The sequence below is a fragment of the Gymnodraco acuticeps genome, unplaced genomic scaffold (assembly GCF_902827175.1).
Source record: "Gymnodraco acuticeps unplaced genomic scaffold, fGymAcu1.1, whole genome shotgun sequence".
Taxonomy (NCBI): Eukaryota; Metazoa; Chordata; class Actinopteri; order Perciformes; family Bathydraconidae; genus Gymnodraco; species Gymnodraco acuticeps.
The window spans coordinates 307,980-330,687 of record NW_022991201.1 but is presented as its reverse complement, the minus strand read 5'-3'; the positions used below and the strand labels follow the sequence as shown (position 1 = coordinate 330,687).

Below are 22,708 nucleotides of genomic sequence, written 5' to 3'. Positions count from 1 at the left end.
GTTCACTCACTAGGCGTTCAAGAACCTTAGCCAGAACTGACCATTTAGAAATGGGTCTATAATTGTTTAATAAGGTGGCCTCCCCTCCATTTAGTAGTGGCAGGACATAAGCTGACTTCCATACTTTTGGGATTGTGTTCGTGCTGAGAGAGAGGTTAAAAAGAGCAGTAAGAGGTGGAGCAATAAAATCTGCAGCTATCTTTAAAAAGAAAGGTTCTACGTTGTCCGGACGTTGTTCATCCACTGTTGTGGTAAAATGATACTCATAGTCTTAACATGATCATGCTACCCATGCTAACATGAACACAAGCGTTTCCCTCCAAAAATGTAAAACGTCTAAGTAATAGGCTACCAAGCTTCCCGTTGTCACCTGCCTCTCCAAAAGCAAAACTGTCAATAAAAAGTATGCAATAATGCCATTACAGCTGAAAAAGTACTTGGGTGTGTGTGTTTTAAAAAATATATATATTTACCATTCAATAACGCAATCGCTGCTGTCTGTCTGTCCCATAGAAGAACATGACAGCGCAGCGCAACTATACTACGGACGTGACTGCCCTGGCAGTGACAGCAAAATAGCCTGCTTGTGCTACCACACTTTCCCCTCAAAATATCGTTAAATAACGAAACTTAGAAATAGTGCCATACAAAGTGTAACCACATCATGTAAATATGAAAGCAATCTTTAAAAAATAACAGCGTTGGTTTAATCTATGACTATTTTGACCATGTTCGTGCTGTTTTTGCCATAGAGAAGCATTGCCACGGAAGTGCGTTTGGAACTATCCCGGCATACATAAATCACGTGACCGGCAGGCGTCGACATCAAAGAGTGTCGTAACTCTGCTAACGTTAGCTAACGTTTTACAAAACGACCGTTTTCTGCAAGATTGCCTTGTTGATCACCTAAAATGCAAAGTATTTAACTACCTAAATGTTCGTAAGATTAGTGTTAGGAAAACATTATCCGTTGCGTCGCGTGCTTCAACCATAGGCTTCAACCGAGACCCTTCCCATTCACTTTCCGGCATTAACCATTTGAGACTGTGGGCGTTAACGTGTCGTGCACGTGCACGTGATTTTGAACTCGGCAGCACAGGAGAGACCACGGCAGTTCGGCTAACAACTTAAAACTAAAGGTAAGTCCATAGACACACAATGGAGACATCTTTGTCCGTCACAATACATTGGCTAACGTCATTGCACATTGGAAATAATTATGTCTGGAATGTAACGGGTCAGTTGTGGGCCGAAATAACACAGTTTATTTTACCGCTAGCTACTAACGAACAGCTAGCCATTAGCCTCTGTTCAACACCTAGGCCATGATCTAACCACTAAGCGGCGGACAACCGGCTAACTACGTTGGCTAAGCTAACAACCACATTGGAAGACGCGAGGGGCGAACACAATCCGTAATTTACGCAGCTATGTCGTATACATCATCATCAGCTTTATTTGAACAGTCAGACTCTAGGTCAATTTTTTTAAATACATACAACACTCAAATATAATATACACATTTATGATTTACGGTATATAAAAGATCAGAGCAATGTAACGTTAATGGTCTGCCTGTGGCCTACTACTTCCACGCGTCCCCCCCGCCTGTCGCTTTTCAAAGGTGGAAGTACTCCAATACATTATCAGGGTTGCCAACTTTGGGTACCTGGCTGGAGTGAGATTTTGATATCATGGGTTTAATTACACATATGCGCACTAAATGACTGCTATCGTGTCAGTAGCGGGACCTTAGCATATATATATATACAAATACACAATATTGGACACAGAGTATAAAGGGCACAAAGTTGCATTCACTAATGAAAGTCAAACACATTTATTGTGTGCCTGTCGCGATAAGCAATTCATTGACTTATCGTATGATAAATACAAATGAACTCGATACATTTCCATTTACATGAGGATGTGACTAGCAGTTTGAAAGGATGTACTTGAATTATTATTATATATTATCATTATGTCAGTGGTCTAAAATGGTCATACAACGGTGCCGACAATATTATCGTTTATCGCAATAATTTCCGTGAAAATGTATCCAACAAAATTAATTATCATGAGACATGAAACACACACACAAATACATCTACATGAAACACACACTCAAACAAATCTACAGATTTACTCCAAACTCCCAAATATATTAATTAACACTCTCACTCTCATATAGTCTTTGACACTATTTTGGCCTAGTAGAACAATAAGCAGCAGACTTTTACTTTTGTATCATTTCTACTGGATCATAGATCTGCGCATGCGCAATACGGGTCGGGGATTGACCAACCGGCTCCCACTGCTCTGCTGTCTGTTAACGTTGTTAAGAGTGGTGGGGGCGGGGAGGGAGCGGATCGACAGCTTGAGCAGCTGTCAACTCAACATTGTAAATAACCAACCAAAAACGATCGCTGGTTCATCTTGTTTTTGGCGTGAGAATAGTTTGGGCAGTGAGATTGAGAGTGAAAGCGTGTGTCACATGCCAGATGCATGAGAGTTGGCAACCCTGACATTATTGTCAAAAATACGTAACCACAAGTAAAGGTCCTGCGTTCAAATTTCAAAAGTAAAAGAATATTCTCAGCAAAATGTAACTTAAAGTATAACACGGAAAAGTTATCAATGTGCAGACAAATTGCCTTTTTAGTGTGTAAATGTGTTTATACATGTGACATTTCTAGATTATATTGTTGCATCAAATAGCATTTTATTGTATTCGACAAAGTTCTGATTTACTTTTTGTTACTTGTGTTAAAGAGATAGTCCACTGATCACTAGTTTAATTTGTAAAGATTTATTTTGTTAAGAGTAGCTAAAGCTGAGTAAATGTACTTCGTTACTTCCCACCTCTGCCATTAGGGAAAGTATATTCCGGTTTAATGTTTATTTTGTTTCTTTTTCAGTGTGAATCTATCAGGATGTCAGACAGCGAGTCCATTAAGAAAATGTTGCGGTCTGTACTTCAGTCCAGCAAACACGGGGTGTCTTTTAGCACCCTGCAGGTAGAGTACCAGTCACTGTGCGGAGAGAGCATCCCGCTGAGGAAGCTGGGCTACTCCAAACTGGAAGACTACCTCACGAGCATCCCCTCGGTCGTCCGCATGGATTACCGCATGGGAGAGGTGAGGACATTTGTACATTCTCAAACTGCACCACTGGGAACTAACTAAACAATGCAGAGATTATTTTTATATAATTGTATTCATTAACGGTATGAACTGATTTGTAAATAGGAATACAGATTTGACTTAATCTTTTCATAAATATATTTTTCTCCCAGTTTGTCATGGGACTTATTTACCCTCTCAAAGAACCGGAATCGAGAACCGAAAATAACCGGAATCGAAAAGCAGAACCGGAATCGTTAAATCCAAACGATACCCAACCCTATGAGTGATGCAGTAAAATCTTACGTTAGCGGTGTCGTAAAAAACGTGGGAAAATACGATGGCGAAAAAGAAGATTCCAGTGGTCACAATTTTTGTGGCCACAAAAAGTGTGTATGTGTGTGTCTCTGTGTGCTTGCGTGTGTGTTAGGGCTGTGCAATTAATCGTATTTGAATCGCAATTACAATTTTGGCCTGCCACAATTACAAAAACAACATAATCGAAAAAAACTATTATTTAGCTTTGCTAATATGTGCACTACAACATATTTGATCTAATTAATTTTAGTCTAATTTATTTTTATTTATATGTTTAGTAGCTTGTGGAAGTGCGCTCAAATATTTGTTGATCTTGTTTCTTGGTGTTTATTATTTTGATTTTATTTAAATATATAATTTATTTTTGTATTGGTTTTTCAGTTGAATTATACGTTCAGGGTAATCAACAGTTAAAAAGATACTGTTCAAATTATTATTTGTTTTAAAGTTCAATAAATTGATGTTTTCAAATTCTAAAGAATAATCGGATTTAATAATCGTGATATCAATTATTGACCAAAATAATTGTGTGTGTGGCTATATTCAGAGCTCTGCTGCCTTGGCTACAATCTTTCATCATTGCATGATTGGTGTTTAGCTACGGTATTTAGCGTCTACAGCACCTCCGCTTTTAGGGTTGACGTAGACCCAAACGTCGCCCGGAGGTCCCCCGGTGTTGTTGCGGGAGCTGCTGCACTAGCTAACGGCACTGTACACCGACACTGCACGCCGCCCAGCCCACGTAAACTGACAACGGTGGGAGCCTCGCTGCGGGGAAACGGGGGACCTAGTGTCCCGATCGGAGTGGGAATAATAATAATAATAATAATCCGTGCATTTTATCCATTAGTTTCCCAACATTGTGGTAAAAAAAACCACACGTTTAATCCATGTTGGTGTTCTACAACTACAAAAAGCATCGGTTTGTTTTTTCATCAGGAAATGCAGACCGGCTCAAACAAACGATTTTTAATCATCATCCTCACGATCATTTAATGTATCATATGTTCGCCGAATTGACATGAAAGCACTAATAAATGTAGTTTCATCCACTTGAGTTTACAACTACAAAATTAATCGATTTGTTTTTATATCACATCCGATGGGAGGAAATTCAGCAGCTCTCACTACCGATTTGTAATCATCATCTTCACCACGATCATTTATATTTATGTTCGCCGAATTGACATGAAAGCACTGACAAATATGAATATACTGTAGTCAACTTCATTAAAACGTTATTAACGTGCCTAAACTCAGTAATTCACCATTTCTATGCATGACAACACACTTTGTCCGTGTTTGGCTCTCGTCGCACAGTGAAGCATTCCCTAGGGCTCGACATTAATGAAGCCTCACCTGCTGGTTGCCCGATCGGGCAATCTATTATGGCAATTGTGGAGACGTGTCAGTGCCTGACACAGGGTTCCGGCGGGGTAGCGGGAGTTGCGCAGCGTGAGCAGGCTCCTGTGAGCGGGAGCGCGCTCCTTCACTACAGACTATCGCGCCACTTAACCATTCGCCAAAATGTTTTTAATACCAGCGGTAACCGGCCAAGCACCGGGCAAAAAACAATCTTCAAATAAAAGAAAGTCACCGGAGGAGTTAAAGGAGAGTGACAGGGAGCATGAGAAGAAGAGGGAGAGAAAGTTTCAGCCAGCTTGATTGATGGAGTTGGCTTCTATAGAGTGGTGCAGTGACGCATTCTAAAACCCTTTTATCTATCGATTAGATTTATGATTCGAAAATTATAAAAGTAAGGTAGACATGTGGAGATTATCCGGCTGAACAAAACGTGCATTTATCAAACAGGTTAGTTTTCCACAGACCTTATTTCCAGCTATTTTCCAAAACCCTGTGGAGAAATCCCATTAATTTTTGTCGAGGGAACCAGCAGCTTACTTCCTGGTTTTAGGACGCGTCACTGCACCTCTCAATATGATGCCAATATAAACAAGGTCTTCTGTCTGCTCTGTACATCAATGCCGACCTATGCTGACAAGTAAGTGAAGAGTAGACAATATAAAGGTATTGGCGAAATGTCCCAGCAGTTTAGGATAATGAAGGTTCTAATCAAATCAATTACATAGCCATTACATATCTAACTCCTAATGACAGGAAGGCAGGAAGTGCATTATACAAATAATAATCAGTGTGCGAAAAAGTACACGTCCCACCGTCCGGGACGTGTTATTTACAATATCGGACAAGTAGATCTTTCAATTGACTTGTCCGGCGGACAAGTGACGTTTTTCGGCCTGATTTATTGACAAATTATTGATACATTCAGTTTACAAAAGGCAGAACTCATTCGCAAATTGTACGTGTCCGCAATTGTTCGTTTAGAAATGTTAGTTTAGGTTCTGCTTGTCGATTCCTAAGGAAATGCATCTCGCCGCTTTCTGTACAGTTAGATGGGGATGGGGGCGGGCAGTGTAGCACAGTGGCAGGGTTGGGAAGCAAAACTCGGTTCCGAGTAGGAACAAATAATTGTCCGGTACCGGGATTAATAAGAGTTGTGAGGACAGGAGGCGAGGCCGAGCCCCGCGGACTGCAGCTCTCTCGATGCTCCGTATCAGCTGATCGCTGCACAGTGCAGCTCAGCGTCTCTCTCTCTCTCTCTCTCTCTATCTCTCTCTCTCTCTCTCTCTCTCTCTCTCTCTCTCTCTCTCTCTCTCTCTCTCTCTCTCTCTATCTCTCTCTCTCTCTCTCTCTCTCTCTCTCTTTCTACACACAGCGGATCCGCTGCCCGATTAACAGCCTCATCTTTGTCAAACTTTCTTATGTTCTTTCTCTAACACATAATGAAGGTTATTAAGCGTTTTAACTCCTATGTTGTTAATATTGACCACCATTTTGACAAATTGTAAAGCACTTACGCATCACTGTACCCTGTATACCAAGGCGGTTATGCCATCACTTACTGTACGGAGGCTCAGTCACTGGTACTTTTTCATTTACAAAGCCATGTTGGATAAACTACCATCTTATATCTGCTCCCTGATCTCTCTGCGAATTGAAAGTACTTATTGCCTGAGATCGCATGCTGTGGTTTTATTAAATGTGCCAAGTGCTAGGACTGTCTTAGGGAAGAAAGCTTTTAGATGTGCAGCTCCACTAACATGGAACAGTCTGCAAAAAGAATGGAAAATTACCAAGCTAGTACCACTACATGTTTTTAAAGCTCGGTTGGATGCTACAAAATCAGATGCTGTTGGTACCTGTACTTGTGGTTAAATATGTAAATTGTAATCCCTGTACATTTTGCTGTATGATGTCCTTTTGTTGTTCTGTTGTTTATGTCTTCTTGTGGAACCTACTGCTGCAGGTCTCCCTTGAAAAAGAGATCATTGATCTCAATGGGATTTTACCTGGATAAATAAAGGTTTTGAATTGAATTGAATTTCCTTTATGAAGTGAAGCAGCCTCCCTGTCTGTGTCCTCGCGCTGTCCTCACATCCCCGGACCCCCAGACTCAGAGGAGCACAGGGATGTCAGTATTGTTTATGAAGCAGGGTATAGAAAGTACATTATTGAAATGAAAATACTATTTATTTACTTTTACAAACAGTGAGCAGCTGGGCAGCTGCAGCATGTGTATTGCAGGACATGTGTAAGCGTATTTGAGTTGTAGAAAAGCGCTAGGCCTATAGGCTATACATCTAATGTGTCATTATTATTATTATTAGGTTATGTCCTATGTGTTGGACATGTGTGGTTGGACTTTGTCTCACAGGCAGGTTGCAGTGTAACATCAGAGGAGACTGGGCCAATTGTACATTCTCAAACTGCACCACTTAGAACTAACAAAACAATGCAGAGATTATTTTTATATAATTGTATTCAATAACCGTAAGAAATTCAACAGTATGAAGTGATTTGTAAATAGGAATACAGATTTGACTTAATCTTTTCATAAATATATTTTCCTCCCAGTTTGACTTATTTTTACCCTCTCAAAGAACCGGAATTGAGAACCGAAAATAACCGGAATCGAGAACCAGAATCGTTCAAATCCAAACGATACCCAACCCTATGTGTGATGCAGTAAAATCTTACCGCTCACTTACGTTAGCGGTGTCGTAAAAACCGTGGGAAAATGTAAAATACGATGACGAAGAAGAAGATTCTAGTGGCCCCAATTTTTGTCCATTCTGGACAAGTGAAAAATGTATTCGGACTAGTAAATTGCCAAACTCACTTGTCCATGGACAAGTACTCTCTAAAAACTTTTTCTCACACTGATAATACTCATAATAATAGCAGAATTTTTGTAACAATGACCACAATATCATTATTTTAATAAACCAAATATGAACAATTGAGGAAAATGAGGAAGAACTGATGATTCAAATGTTGTAGTACAAGTAGTAATGTAGTTGGTGCATAAATTACTATTGCAACAAATGTGTTCATTTGCTTTATTAGTCGATTTTTTTTTTGGTGGACGAATGCTCCGGGCCAGTGGTTACAATGGTGTGGCCAGTGATAATACAATTCCACCGGCCCTTAATGTCTATCCCTGCTAGCGGTACCGAAGTGGGCCGGTCGAGAGTCCCGGGCTGATTTTTAGTCCCAGTCCACCACTGGCTACATGACCGTATTATCGCCCATATTGACGCACCTAATTCCTAAACTTCTAACAGATAAAACATAAACCGATCCTTCAGCTTCATATGAGCTCTCAGACACGTTCAAAATTAAACTCATCGCTGTCATCGCTTGCTGCTGTGTGCACCATCGTGCGTTTACATGCAGATGCTGGGATGCTGAATCCTGATTATTGCACAGGTGTGCCTTAGGCTGGCCATAATAAAAGGCCACTCTGAAACATGCAGTTTTGCTTTATTGGGGGGGTCTGGGGGGGTCCGAAAACCAGTCAGTATCTGGTGTGACCACCATTTGCCTCACGCAGTGCAACACATCTCCTTCGCATAGAGTTGATCAGGTTGTTGATTGTGGCCTGTGGAATGTTGGTCCACTGTATAACTGTATAGTATCTTAATTATTTAAAATACAAGGTGACTAAAGATGGCAACCGTATTTTCCGTTTTGGAAACCAAAAGCTGATGCCTGGTTGCCAGCCTGGCAACCACTTTTAAAAGTTAGCGTTGAGCCCTGTGGAGTTTTCAATCAATTCTATTTGGCAGCTGCAGTGCGAAAAAAAACAAATATCCGAATAACGAAGTTGAAACCCAAATAGTACTCCAATGAACGAATATTCGGATATTCGGGTACAGCCCTACCTGGCGTTTAATTTGCATCCCTAAACAGTGTCTCAGTCGGCTAGCATCAACACAGAACTGAAAAAAACTGCGGCAAAAGTTCACTTTTACAAAGCACATTGTGAATAATAAGTCTTCAACACATGTGCTCTTTAGGTGAAATGCTTTGCTGCAGTGTGTGGAGAGACGGCCCACATTGCTGAGCTGGTGGCCAAGCAGAAGAACGCCAAGAGGGCTGGCCGCTCCCAATTCGTCAACTGCAAGATGAGATTCAAACCGTCTAACTCGTACATGCTCAACGGTAAGAGATGCTTGTTGCTTTGTCTCTTATGTCAGACCTCTTATATTACATTACATTACATTACATTACATTGCATTTAGCTGACGCTTTTGTCCAAAGCGACTTACAATAAGTACATTCGACCAGGAAGACACAACCTTGAAGAAAACAGAATCATATAAGTATATCAGGTTTCATAGAGCCAAACATTTCAAGTGCTACTCAACTGGCTTTAGGTAATCCAGTCCTTTATTGGTATAAAAGTGCTTCGTTAATCGTTCTAACGCTCGAAGTGGAGTCGAAAGAGATGAGTTTTCAGTTTGCGCCGGAAGATGTGCAAGCTATCTGCCGTCCTGATGTCAATGGGGAGCTCATTCCACCATCTTGGAGCCAGGATAGCAAACCCACGTGTTTTCGCCGATGGGAACTTGGGTCCCCCTCGCAGCGAGGGCGCAACGAGTCGTTTGGCTGATGCAGAGCGTAGTGCACGCGCTGGGGTGTACGGTTTAACCATGTCCTGGATGTAGGAAGGGCCAGATCCATTCGCAGCACGGTAAGCAAGTACCAGTGTCTTGAAGTGGATTCTAGCAGTTACCGGAAGCCAGTGAAGGGAGCGGAGGAGCGGAGTGGTGTGGGAGAATTTAGGAAGGTTGAAAACCAGACGAGCCGCTGCATTCTGGATGAGCTGCAGAGGTCGGATGGCACATGCAGGTAGACCAGCCAGGAGGGAGTTGCAGTAGTCTAGGCGTGAGATGACGAGAGCCTGGACCAGAACCTGAGTCGCTTTCTGAGTCAGCTGGGGACGTATCTTCCTGATGTTGTAAAGCGTGTATCTGCAGCAGCGGGTTGTAGCAGCGATGTTTGCAGTGAAGGACAGGTTGTTATCTAGGGTCACACCCAGATTCCTTGCAGTCTGAGTCGGGGGAAACAACTGAGGTGCCGATGTTGATTGTCAGGTCAAGAGTTGGACAATCTTTTCCCGGGAGGAAGAGCAGCTCAGTCTTGTCAAGGTTGAGCTTGAGGTGGTGAGCAGACATCCACTGAGAGATGTCAGCTAGACAAGCAGAGATGCGTGCGACGACCTGGGTCTCTGAGCGGGGAAAGGACAGAATTAATTGGGTGTCGTCAGCGTAGCAGTGGTAAGAAAAACCATGCGGGCTAATGACTGATCCGAGCGAGTTTGTGTACAAGGAGAAGAGGAGGGGACCAAGAACAGAGCCCTGAGGGACCCCCGTAGTTAATTGACAAGGGTCGGACTCAGACCCTCTCCAAGTCACCCTGTAGGTACGGTCTTTCAGGTATGAGGTGAGGAGGGAAAGTGCAGAGCCAGAAACTCCAAGTTTTTGGAGAGTGCGAAGGAGGATCTGATGATTCACCGTGTCGAATGCAGCAGACAGGTCCAACAGGATGATGACAGAGGAGAGGGATGCAGTTTTGGCAGTGTGCAGTTCCTCCGTGACCGCAATGAGAGCAGTTTCTGTGGAGTGACCTGCCTTGAAACCAGACTGGTGCGGATCCAGAAGGTTGTTCTGATTGAGATAACAGGAGAGTTGTTTAAAGACAGCGCGTTCAAGTGATTTAGACAGGAACGGGAGGAGAGAGACAGGCCTGTAGTTTATAACATCAGACGGGTTGAGAGTGGGTTTCTTTAGGAGAGGGTTTACTCTTGCCTCCTTGAGACTGTTTGGAAAGTGACCAGAAGTTAGAGAAGTGTTGATGAAATGGGTGAGAAACGGTAGAATATCAGGAGCGATAGTCTGAAGGAGGTTTGAAGGGATAGGGTCCAGAGGACAGGTGGTAGGGCGGGCAGAGGTAATGAGGGTAAGAACCTCACTTGGAGAGAGAGGGGAAAAGGAGGTTAGTGTGTTGGTGGAAGGAAGGTCTGGTGACCCAGCGGTGAGTAGAGGTGAGTCAGAAAAAGAAGAGCGAATATCATTAACCTTTTTTTCAAAGTGGGTAACAAAGTCGCTTGACAGAAGTGAGGAGGGGGGAGGAGCTTTTGGAGGGTCCAAGAGGGTGGAGAAGATGGAAAATAGTTTTTTAGGATTGGAATAGGAAGATTGGATCTTATCTTGAAAGAAAGTGCTTTTTGCCTGAGAGATCGAAGCAGAGAAAGAGGAGAGGAGAGCTTGATAGGTTAGGAGGTCGTCACGGTGTTTGGATTTCCACCATTTCCGCTCTGCTGCCCTAAGGACGGTTCTATTAGCACGCAGTGCATCATTTAGCCAGGGAGCCGGAGGGGACTGACGAGCCTGCCGAGATGTCAGAGGACAGAGCGAGTCCAGAGTGGATGAGAGAGTAGAGAGGAGAGTTTCTGCAGCAGAGTTTGGAGGCAGTAGTTGGAACGAATCAGAGGAAGGGAGGGCTGAGAGCACCGACGAGGCAAAGGTAGAGGGAGAGAGGGAGCGAAGGTTACGGCGGACAAGTGTAGGATGGGAAGAGATTAGTTTGTTATGTTTGGAAAGGGATAGAGAGAATGAAATGAAGAAGTGATCGGATGTGTGGAGCGGGTTTACAGAGAGGTTAGAAGTAGCGCAGTTCCTTGAGAATATGAGATCAAGGACATTGCCAGCTTTATGAGTCGGTGGGGACGGAGAGAGTGAGAAAGCAAAGGCGGTTAACAGAGATGTTAGTTCGTCTATCTTCCCCATCTGGAGGTTGAAGTCTCCGAGAAGTACAGCGGGAGGGCCAGTTTCAGGGATGTGTGAGAGGAGATGATCTAATTCCTCCAAGAAGTCCCCCAAGGCGCCTGGTGGACGGTAGAGAACAACAATGGTTAACTGTATAGGATGGGTTACTGTGACGGCATGGAACTCAAAGGTGGAAGGAGTAAAGTTAGGTAGCTTGAAGAGGGAAAAGCTCCATTTGGGAGAGAGCAGGAGACCAGTGCCACCTCCTCTGCCAGTGGGTCTGGGTGTATGGGAGAAGGAATATGCAGTGGAGAGAGCTGCTGGGGTGGATGTGTTGGATGGAGTAATCCAGGTCTCAGTGAGAGCAAGGAAATCCAGAGACTGCAGGGAGGCGTAGCCAGAGATGTAGTCAGCCTTAGGAACAGCTGACTGGCAGTTCCACAGGCCACCTGAAACTAGATGATGGATCTCAGTGAAGCACGTGGGATAGACGAGAGCAGGCCGGTTATATCGATTAGGAGATACACGGGGCCAGTGATAATTGCGAGAAGACACATGAACAGGAATGGAGAAAATACACATGATTATAGCATGAGGGGCTAAACAACAAAAGTAAAAATTAAAAACGCCAACGATACTTAGCTCAATCAAAGTAGGATTTGCCTCCTCTTTGCCTCCCTCGTGACTCCTGTAGGACTCTAATGTCTTTGTCAGTCTTACTCCCGTAGGACTCTAATGTCTTTGTCAGTCTTAGCCTGTCTGCCGCTGAAGCTGCCGCTCCAGGAAAGAGCTACCCGAAATGGACGCCTGATTGCTCAGTTCTCACAGCTGAAGTTAATTAGTTAACTATCTACAGCTGATGGGCGACAATAGACTGGCCCTGCCTATGTTAATAATGCAGGCTTGAGTGCTGAGAGCTGTAAAGCAGGTTTCGCCTGAGCAGATCTGAGATTTAAAATCTCTCAAAAGCGATTTAGCCGTTTTAGCTACAGTAACAATTATACAGAGTCGAATAAATGAAACCGAGAAGTCTAATTAAACAAGAATATAACTTACAGTGGTTGCTGCGTCAATAGGTAATGTTGTCACCGGGTCCAGATGCACACTGAGTTCATCAGTTATATCGGCAGTAAGAGTTTTTTTATCAAGACAAGGGATGAGAGTTGCAAACATTAACCTCGTAAATCATTATTTGTGATTCCATATAGTTCCTCAAAGCTTTCTCTGTGTCTCTGCTCCTTTTATCAACCTAAACTAACCTATACCTCCCTGTCCATGTATTTAGTGAGGCCACGGTCTAGTCTCCGCCAACCCATAGTTGGTGGTCCCTCTAGCTGGATAGCAAACCGCTCTCGGTCCGCTGCAGGCCACGGAGGCTACAGCGCTAGCGCCTCAGGAAGCTACAGCGCCTCAGGAAGCTACAGCGCCTCAGGAAACTACAGCGCCTCAGGAAACTACAGCGCCTCAGGAGACTACAGGTAACAGGGTTCGTACGGGTGCTTGAAATCCTTGAAAATGCTTGAAATTTGACGTGGTGTTTTCAAGGTTGGGAAAGTGCTTGAATTTTGGGAATGGTGCTGGAAATTGAGATAAAGTGCTTGAAAATGTAAATGCTTTACTTTTACAATAAATTGCTGTCCGACTGAATAGTTCGCTTTTTAGATTAAAAGAAAAGAATTGCTTCGCTTCTACATAAAACAGCTCCGCTGCACCTTCCCGCGCTATGCGCGCGACCTGCAAGTGTTTGTGTGACCTGGGCATTCTGATGAGAGTGATAGATGACTGTGTGCCAGGAGGTTGCCGTTTCAACGAGCGTTGGCTAGCAGAAGACAAATACAAGCCATGGCTAAGACGAGGGTCAAGCCCACGAGTAGCCTCCTGCAAAGTTTGCAACAAATAACGATGCGAGAGTCTGCGCTGACGAGCCACATGAAAGGTACGACGTAGAAGAGCATTTTAGATTAGGCTAACGTTGCATGTTACGTTTGTTTAAGCTAACGTTAGCTAGCTGAATAGCGAACTCGATTGAGGGATAATAATAATTGCAGGGGACAATCATTTCAGAGGAGCGTACCTATGTTATGTGCGTTACAGTCGCCATCGTGTGGTGTTCAGAGGATGAAGCACTCACGGCATTTCGTGTTATCGTCACGAAATCTAATCTATTGATTCGACACAGAGCGATTTTGAAAGCAATGTATTTCTACTGGTGGTATGTTTCGTGCCTAAACCAAATGTGACTTGCTCTATCGAAATCAGTCACATTGACCCGAAGACACATTTTCGTTTGTATTACTGGTCTGGGGGAAGTTACAAGCTTCAAAGTTGTATTCATCATCTGAATTTGCCGAAACAAGTTTAATATTCTGAAAGCCAATACTTTGTTTATTTGAAAACAGATGAAAACAAACTGTCTTTTATATAAAATTGAAGTATTATACAAGTAAAACTACATTTTGCTTTAATGCCATGTAATTATAGAATGAACACAGTCTTCCTTTGAAGATGTATAAGTCAGGTGTCTTGAGTAGTCAAAATTACCTAAAAATCATTGTACACATTTGTAAATATTATTTTCCACTTGTTACCATTGTGAGTCTATTTTTATGCAGCTCTGCGTGATTTTGTGGCTACAATTCAGACTAATACACTACCAGAGGTGGAATAACTACTCAGATATTGTACTTGAGTAAAGGAATAAGTACTCAGATATTGTACTTGAGTAAAAGTAGAAGTACCAGAGTGTAGGAATACTCCGTTACAGTAAAAGTCCTGCATTCAAAATGTTCCTCAAGTAAAAGTAGAAAAGTATTCTCATCAAAATATAGTGAAAGTAGCGACAGTAAAAGTAGTCGTTGTGCAAATTGGTCCATTTCAGAATAATACATATGATATGTTTTATAATGATTGATCATGAAAGTGTTCTCAAAGCTGGTAAAGGTGCAGCTAGTTTGAATGACTTTGTGTACTGCAGGGTAGCTTGTGGATTTACTCCAGGTGGAACTAAAGTCTGATTTAACACTTGGTTATATTTCACATCATTCATCCTGATCTGTGAAGTAACTAAAGGTATTAAATACATGTAGTGGAGTAGAAGAACACCATGTACCTCTGACTTATGTTTACTGCCAACCTAAAAGTACCTCAAAATAGTAATCAATAATGTATTGAAAAGTTATTTGGCTGATTGTTTTATATTGGCTCAGACAGGTTATATGGGATGCCTAGTCTACGTACAGATCACTCATTTTTAAATATTAAACTTAGTTTTATTTTCTTTAATTTTTCATCCTCGTGTAGAATGCTATCACAAAACACACATTTGGTTGTTTATAGCATAAAGAACATCTGAGTTAATGTGAGGTAGGGAAATAATCATTTGAGTATGTGTATATAAATATGTAATTTACAACAGCTGTAAGATGCTTGAAAAGCTGGAAAATGCACCTTGAAAATGCTTGAAAAGTGCTTGAATTTGACTTTGGAAAAGGTGTAAGAACCCTGAGGTAAACAATAACATATTAAATCAATAATGATGAGCAGTGGCTGCACTTACAGCGTTATGGGGCAACATTGATTATACATTGTCTAGCCACTAAAAAGCAGCATTATTATTACATTTTAGTCAGTTATTTAATTTCAGTTCTTGGAAACCCAAAGTGTTGGTTGCTTTCTGTAAAAAGCACTCTTTGAATCTCATGCTTCGAAGAATATGTTTTTTTCAAGGCATCATGTTTAAGTGATTTCCAAAGTGAATAAACCAAAGTATCTGCTTGTGTTCTCCCCAAACATCAGGCAATTGGGCCGAAGCTTCAGCTCTCACGTCCCTGTCCCATACAGACAACCCGTTTTTCATCATGCTCCTCAACCGACTTACCAACCAGCCCCTCGAACAGCTGTAGAACATTGTTTGGTGCCTGACAGGTAAACATACACATGTGGACCATCCCTTTTCCCACCATAGCCTAGCATGCTTACAACTGTTTGTCTACTACCCTTTACTAAAATATTGCTCAGGGCAGCTCTTTTATTATATTTATTGTTTTGATTTACAGCTTTGTTAGTGTACAAAATGCTCAATAGACTGTTCTGTTGCCAACAGGAAAGAGAAGAGCTTGGCAAACGTTCAGAAGCCCAGTGGTAAGTTGGACCTGCTTGGTGTTTGTCCTTATCAATTTCACAACGTTTATTGATTCCCTTTTAGCCAAAACACTGGTAATTCAGTCATATTATTTATAGAGCAAAATAATTTTTATAATGGAAAAACCGTCATCTTATTTCATATGTCTGTTTTATTTTTACCTTTTTTTTTTTTGGTCAGCCATAAGCACAGAAATAAATTGTTTCCAATAAAACTGATAGTGATTTGATTTAAAATAAAAACATTCAACTGAGAAGCTTAAGGCCCTGACACACCAAACTGACACTAAAGAACACGTCCCGACGGACCCGACTGTTATGTCGCTTCATGTCTCCTGCGTCTTGGCCAAACAGTCGCACTGCCACACACCACCAATGCTACAGCTCGAGCCAAGCAGCACAGGGATGAACTATGCCAATATTTTTAACATTATCGGTGCAGTGCCTTTTCAGTGGGGAAAGATATAGCAAAAGAATAAACACAAATAGCAGGATGGGCACATATATTATGTGCCCATCCTGCTATTTGTGTTTATTCTTTTAATCACACAGCGTTAAGAAAAATGTGCCTACATAACTGTCAGTTGCAGCCCTAGCATTATTATTGGTTTAACTACGAACAGTATATTTTAAAAAACATTTTAAGGGTGCATTCACACCTAATAGTCCGTTTTCTGGTGCGCACCAGACGACAGTTTGTTCATTTTTCAGAAGGTTCGGTTTGCATTCACACGGGCAAAACTGTGTGTCAAACGTTTAGATAACAAAAATATCTTTATTTTTTTTAAGCTTTAACTGACATTTTCACAAATAAAAAATATACATGCAATACAAATGTATTGCACAATAGCTGTGCTTTATTTTAACTGAGCTATGCCTGTGGCAAGCTATTAACCAGTTAAGCCCGAAGGTCCCCCCAGTGGACCCCTCCCACAGTTTTTTTTCTCTCGCATGTCTCAGGGCTTCTTAACATTTATGAAACTATTAATGTTTCATACCCTTTTAAAGGTAAGAAACTCCGCTAACTGACAATAAGAACAATTGTCAGCTAAAAAAAACACAAGAGTAATACCAAGCCTTTGAATTAGCATTGAGCGAAACAATGCTAACTAATGCTAGTGCTTTTTTACACACAACACACGGTAGAAATGCCCTTATTACTATCTTAACTGCACAAACAAGATATACGATTTAAAGCTGAGACTCCACAGATTCCACACATGTAATGTCATCACTGTCCGACCTTGAATTCCTGGAGCTATCAGCCAGAAAAGAGAAAGTAAACAACATCCGGTTCCAAAAATATTACAATAATTACGTCTTACCTTTTTTGATTTGTGATCAAAAGTTGTGTTCAACGGAATAAAAACGCATCTCAAGGTTAATCCAATGTCTTTGTGTCACGTAGAAATTTTTACTGATAATCCATCATCATATTTATGGCAATATACTGGGTATAAAGTATTGCCGTCCAGGCTTGCACTTTCAGATATGCTTCGTTTGCTTCTCTATTACGTCCGCTATGGTAATGTTTACGTAGATTTGGGAACTGCCCATCGATTCTATTGGTTCTGATGGTTAAGAAAAAGGTGTAAATCACACGAATCGACCAATGGGTTCCAGAGATATGGTCCTGCGCAAATTATAAAGAATGCCAGCCAGCGTGCCAACATTACGCAGCCGACTTCATTTATTGTTTACAACGTAACGAAGCAGGAAATGCCCAGAGCGCACGGAGCACAGAGCGGACAGCAGATAACGGAATTGCAGTTTTATTGCTTATAGATTATCAGAACATTTCAAAGGGGACACAGCCACATTGGATATTAATCTATGGATTAACTACATCATTGTTTTTATCGTTTTAATGCCATTGAAGACCAGTTTAGACCAGACAAAGAGGAAGGTAAGCCATGTTAGCCTAACGCATTAGCGCTAGCGCCATTTGTTTTGATGTACGTTTTTGTTGATAACGTCGCAAGTTTGTATCTTTCAGTGTTGGGCTGTTCAGGTGGGCACCGTTAGATTCTGTGTCTCCTTGCGATCATAAACAATGTGTTGGATGTGCAGCTAGGATAAGTAATAAGGGAGCGAGGAGTGATTTTCGGTGCTGTAATAGGTTAGCATTTTTCGCTCGGGCTAATTCAGAGGCTCACTGTAAGAGTAGGCCTATGTTTTTTTTTTATTATTTTTTTTTTTTTTTTCACAACAGTTGTATTTGGATGGAACAAATACCTATAGTGATAATTCAAAGTAATAAAATGATTTTTACAGTGAAAAAGTTCAAATGGAACCAATGGTTCCCAAATTACCCAGAGGTGAGTCCGCTTAGACTTTATTTTTCTAAATCTCTCTAAAAAGGTCAAATTTCACTTGTTTTGCATCAATCTTGATACAGGGTACTTATTATATGTTATAGTTTGGATTCCTAAAGCTTTTAGTCTACTAACCCATCATGCAAGGGTGGTTTTCACTATAAGTAACGTTTTTTTTTTAGGTGGACATTAGAATTTACATGTTTTTACTATGTTCCATCTGAATTTACTTTAAAATAAAAACATCTATATTGATTCTGACACTTCTACATCCAACTCACAGATGTAACCTTGCTTTGAGAAAAATAATTATTAATTTACCCCTTTTAGAAGTGAAGATATATCATTTGTTGTGTTAGTGGCATTTTCGAGCCTGAAACCTGAAAAACAGGCTCAGGGCTTAACTGGTTAACAGGCATTACACTGTGCCTTGTCTTTTTCTTTTTTTAGTGTAGTGGAGCATCACTTTAGAGCGTTTACCGCGATCCATCTTTGGTGTTATGAAGTGACTGAGCTCGTGAACTGTCTACGGGAGGGCGGGGGGAGCCTCGCTGCGGGGAAACTGTGGACCTCTGTCGCCGCAACTTACATGATGCCGTTTAAAAAAAATAAGGGCGGTGCCGGTGTTGTGTCAAATGATGCACCCCCGTCGTGAAATGCACCCCTTGACATGGGAACGCGCATTTGAATGTATAGTCCGCTATTCTATGTTGTCTTTTTGATGGTTGGGTTGTCGAATCCTGGATTTTGCATTCATTCGTCACTTATTTTTCAGTTAATGTTTTATTTAATATATGTTTTTATTTAATTGTGACGTCCTGTCTGTATACTTTTGCTTGTACTTGTGCTTTACAATGTATTGTTTACATACCCTCCAGTGTGGAGGGTATAGTGCTTGAGGGTGGGATTAATAGAAGCATGTTTTGTGAACGCAGTCCGCACCAGCAATGAACCGCTCCAGAGTTTGCAAGCAAGCACTCCGAGACCACCTATTTTAGCGGACCAGAGTCCGGTTGTTTAGTTCACTTAAGAGGTCTCGGATTGTGTTCACACCGACCCAAATGAACCGCACCAAGCGGCTAAACGCACCAGGGTTTGATTCAACCGGACTATACAAGGCAGGTGTGAACGCACCCTAAAATGACCATCTTGAACAGCTACAACATTAAAATACTTCTAGGCAGATTGTGGAGGATAATGGGAGAATGAAGCCAACCTCACGTATGAAAGGTTACATGTGAATAGAGGGGCAGAAACCGTCTTGCAAATTTACATTTCAATCTTGAACAATGAACAGTGGTAGACAGTAACAAAGTACATTTACTTAAGTACTGTACTGCTCCACTCCCATTCAGGTAAATAGTTTACTTTATATTGCGCTACATTTATTTGATAACTTTAGTATCTGAAGATTCAGAATACTAAAAAATATAATCAAGAAATAGTTTGTATTATTATAGGTTAAGATAAAATGTTATTGTTCCCATGGTGAATTTCACAAGCTACCCAGCATTATATAATGTAAATGAAAAATAATAGCCGTCTGTGTGCCTAATCGTTTGTTTGCGTACCTCACTTCCGTTTCGCTTCTCATGCACTGATTCGCTAAGCTGAACAGCCTATCGGAGTGATTTATTTTGCCGACAGCCTCAGCTGCCGATTCAACTTGGTCAATCGGCAGCGGAAGGTGTCGGCACGGCCGAAAAGACACGACGGTGCGGGACACCAATCTGAGTAGGGCGACAGGACGCTCATCGACGGCCGAAATCGGCTTGGTGTGTCAGGGCCTTTTAGATGTCATGTTGTCTTGTCACTGTTGAAACACACAGTTGATCCCTTCCCCACCACCTGTACAGTATTGCAGACAAATGTATATCATCAACGTTAGGCAACACTGCCAAAACAAAAATCATTTGACTAACCAAATCCTGCAGAATCTGCCCCAAACCGTTTACAAATATCAGCACTTAACTTTTTCTTCTCCCTTTGCAGAACATTTCACAGCAAAGCCTCCTGAAAAGGTCTCCAGCCTTGGTCAACCCAAGGTACAAAATATACTTACTGTCTCATTTATCCCCAAATAACTGCTTAGATTTATCAATGAAACCTTAATTCATAAAATGTGTATGCCTGTTATTGTGACTAAATCAGAGTAGTGATCAATGTGAAATCTCCCCATGCAGTCCGGTCTGTATGACATGGAGCTGATGCAGAGCAGAATAACTGAACTCCTGATGATGTACTTCAGTGGATTGTGGCTGTCTAAACTATCAGCCGTCTACAGCGATATGTTCAGTCAGACGCTCCACCCTCAGGTGCTCATAGATCTGGAAAAGTGGACCCACATCGCTTTGGTGAGTCAGTCACTCTTATTTGTTCATGTACAAATAATTATACAGTAAATAAAGCCTTGTGAGTATTGTTTGAGGACTATACAAATGTTCATCTGGCCTTTTTGGGGAAGGGTGAAATTATCTGATGCTATTTTAGTCTACTTTTTTAGTTTATTATACTTGCTAAAACTGCGAATACATGGGTAAAGAGGGTCCATCAAAAGTATTCTCAATACCTAGACAAAACTTGAATAGGAACTGGTAAAATGTCCTTCCTCCTCGTTCTGTCTCCCGTCTGGTCCTCACAGGTGGAAAAATCTCCCAGCCGATTGGACCGCCTCGTCTACCCTCCTCTGCCCCCTAAGACTAGTACTGTTCGTAAAAGTAGCATGACCAATGGGGCTCCAGCACCACCCACCGATTCAAGAAGTATCACCAAACCTGTTTCTACCTGTCCCCCAACATCCGACACAACTTCCTCAACCCCCCGCTGTCCTATCCCTGTCCCTAAACCCAGTCTTTCCCCCTTAGCTAAGCCCACCTTCCTTTTTCCTCCACAAACTGTCACTTTCTCTCCATGTAAACCATTGTCTTCAGTCACATTGCGCAGTCCCGCCCGCAACCCAGCACTTGCTCCACATTTGCAGCGCTTTGTTAATCTAGTCAATCCCAATGATGGTGGAGATAATCACAACTTTCCTACAACTACCCACATCCAAAACAGTCGTTCCTTCGCCCCTACCTGGACTTGCCTGGCATCCACTAAAGCTCCTCCATCAGCTTCTTCCCTCCATCCTGGCCCTGAGATTTTACCCCTTTTAAAGGTCACCTTCGCCTCTTACTCTGAACCTGTTCCTTGCCCTGCCTCGAAAGCTTCTGCTGATGTTGTGCCTGCTGAGGTGCGTCAGAGAATAAAGGAGCTTCTGTTAAAGTACAGTCAAGGTCTGTGGGCCCACGCTCTGCCCAAACTCTTGATGGACACATATAAGACGCCATTCCCCGAACATGTTCTGAACAACTTGTCTCTTCTGCTGGATATATGTACTGTGGAGTACCCTGTTCCACATGACAAGAAGAAGGTAAGTACACAATGTACAATATAAGTAAATCCTCAAGAGTAGTGCATAATTATTTAGTCCTCAGTTAATGCTCTCTCACTACTGAGAAGTGAACCTTGAAGGCGTGGAATAACTCATCACTAACCTGATTTTTTTGGTGTGGATAAAATGTGGATTGTTTCCAACAGAAATAATGATTTAATTTCTGCCATTACCTTGTATTATTAAGGAAGATGTTAGACATCCTTCCTCTCACTGATATTCTTGAAAAACTGTATACATTCTTGTGTTTGTTGTTGATGTACTCTTCTGTTCTCAGGCCATCCTGTATTACTCCAGTAAAGCCGACATAAAAGCCGCAGACAGCCAGGAAAGCCAGCAGTGTAGACACCGTCTCCTTCCCTCTGGTCTGGAGGTCCTGGGGTCTGCGGTGCCTCAAGGTCTGCTTCTTCCAGCGGAACAGTACCCTTCTGTGCTCGTCACTGAGGCCAAAGGCAGCAATGTTGTTACGTTAAGGTGAGACGCACAAGTTGGCAATATCCTTTCCTGGAGCTAATAACAGTACACACATCAGAAGAGTCGTTCATCAGCCAATGGCAAGACCTTAAATAATAAATTAAAGCTTTTTGAAGTTTATTTTGAATGAAAAATATTACCTTACAGATCATGTAGGTGTCAGTAAACCACATGTTGTACCAACAATATAGGAATATTGCTTGCTCAGTTGTATTTGATTGTGAACCGTTGCATAACTCAGGAAAAGACACTAGCATATCTGCTAGTGTTTAATGTTTAAACTACTGCCAATTAGTGTTGCACGGTGTACCAATACTTGAAAGGTACCGCGATACCATGCCGTTATAAACGTTACGATTCCTCCGTTTCATTAGTATCGGTATTTTAAGAATGACAGGGAAAAGTACTCCGGTGAGAAAGCGCCGTTTTAATAAGAGCCGTGTGTGTTCAGCGCTCTGCTTCCACTCCCTGCACTGCAGCCGTGCCTGCAGTCCCTCCCCTCTCAAGCACGCTCTAAGTCCCTCCCCTCTCTCGTGCACTCGGCCACGCGCTAGCTGCCAGAGCATGTGAGAAAACAAGAAGCATGGCTGCAGGTGGGAGTGCAACTGCCGCTGCGCCTCGGCTTGTTGACAAAAAAGACGCCAGAAGCTAAATTTGGAAGTATTTGAGCTATATCTCTGACAGTGAGGGCAAGCCTACGGACACCACGAGGCCTGTCTGTGAGACATGTTTTAGATCCCTGCAAACCAAGGGAGCCAACACATCAGACTT

General features: G+C 42.0%; 1 protein-coding gene across 3 annotated transcripts in view; it reads left to right on the top strand.

Moving 5' to 3' along the window:
• Positions 1–813: 813 nt before the first annotated feature.
• The window catches only part of tdrd7a (tudor domain containing 7 a), a 30,708-nt gene continuing 8,813 nt past the window's right edge, over positions 814–22,708 (top strand). For 2 of the 3 annotated variants that reach the window (XM_034238558.1, XM_034238556.1), the window contains exons 1-10: positions 814–1,139; positions 2,919–3,137; positions 8,822–8,966; positions 12,861–13,053; positions 15,371–15,499; positions 15,678–15,715; positions 20,023–20,075; positions 20,214–20,384; positions 20,672–21,442; positions 21,741–21,937. In XM_034238558.1, coding sequence (XP_034094449.1) covers positions 2,934–3,137; positions 8,822–8,966; positions 12,861–13,053; positions 15,371–15,499; positions 15,678–15,715; positions 20,023–20,075; positions 20,214–20,384; positions 20,672–21,442; positions 21,741–21,937 — 1,901 coding nt within the window. In that variant the 5' untranslated portion in view covers positions 814–1,139; positions 2,919–2,933. Of the gene's footprint in view, positions 1,140–2,918; positions 3,138–8,821; positions 8,967–12,860; positions 13,054–15,367; positions 15,500–15,677; positions 15,716–20,022; positions 20,076–20,213; positions 20,385–20,671; positions 21,443–21,740; positions 21,938–22,708 lie in introns of all 3 variants that reach the window. The other variant, XM_034238557.1, reaches the window with a different exon arrangement.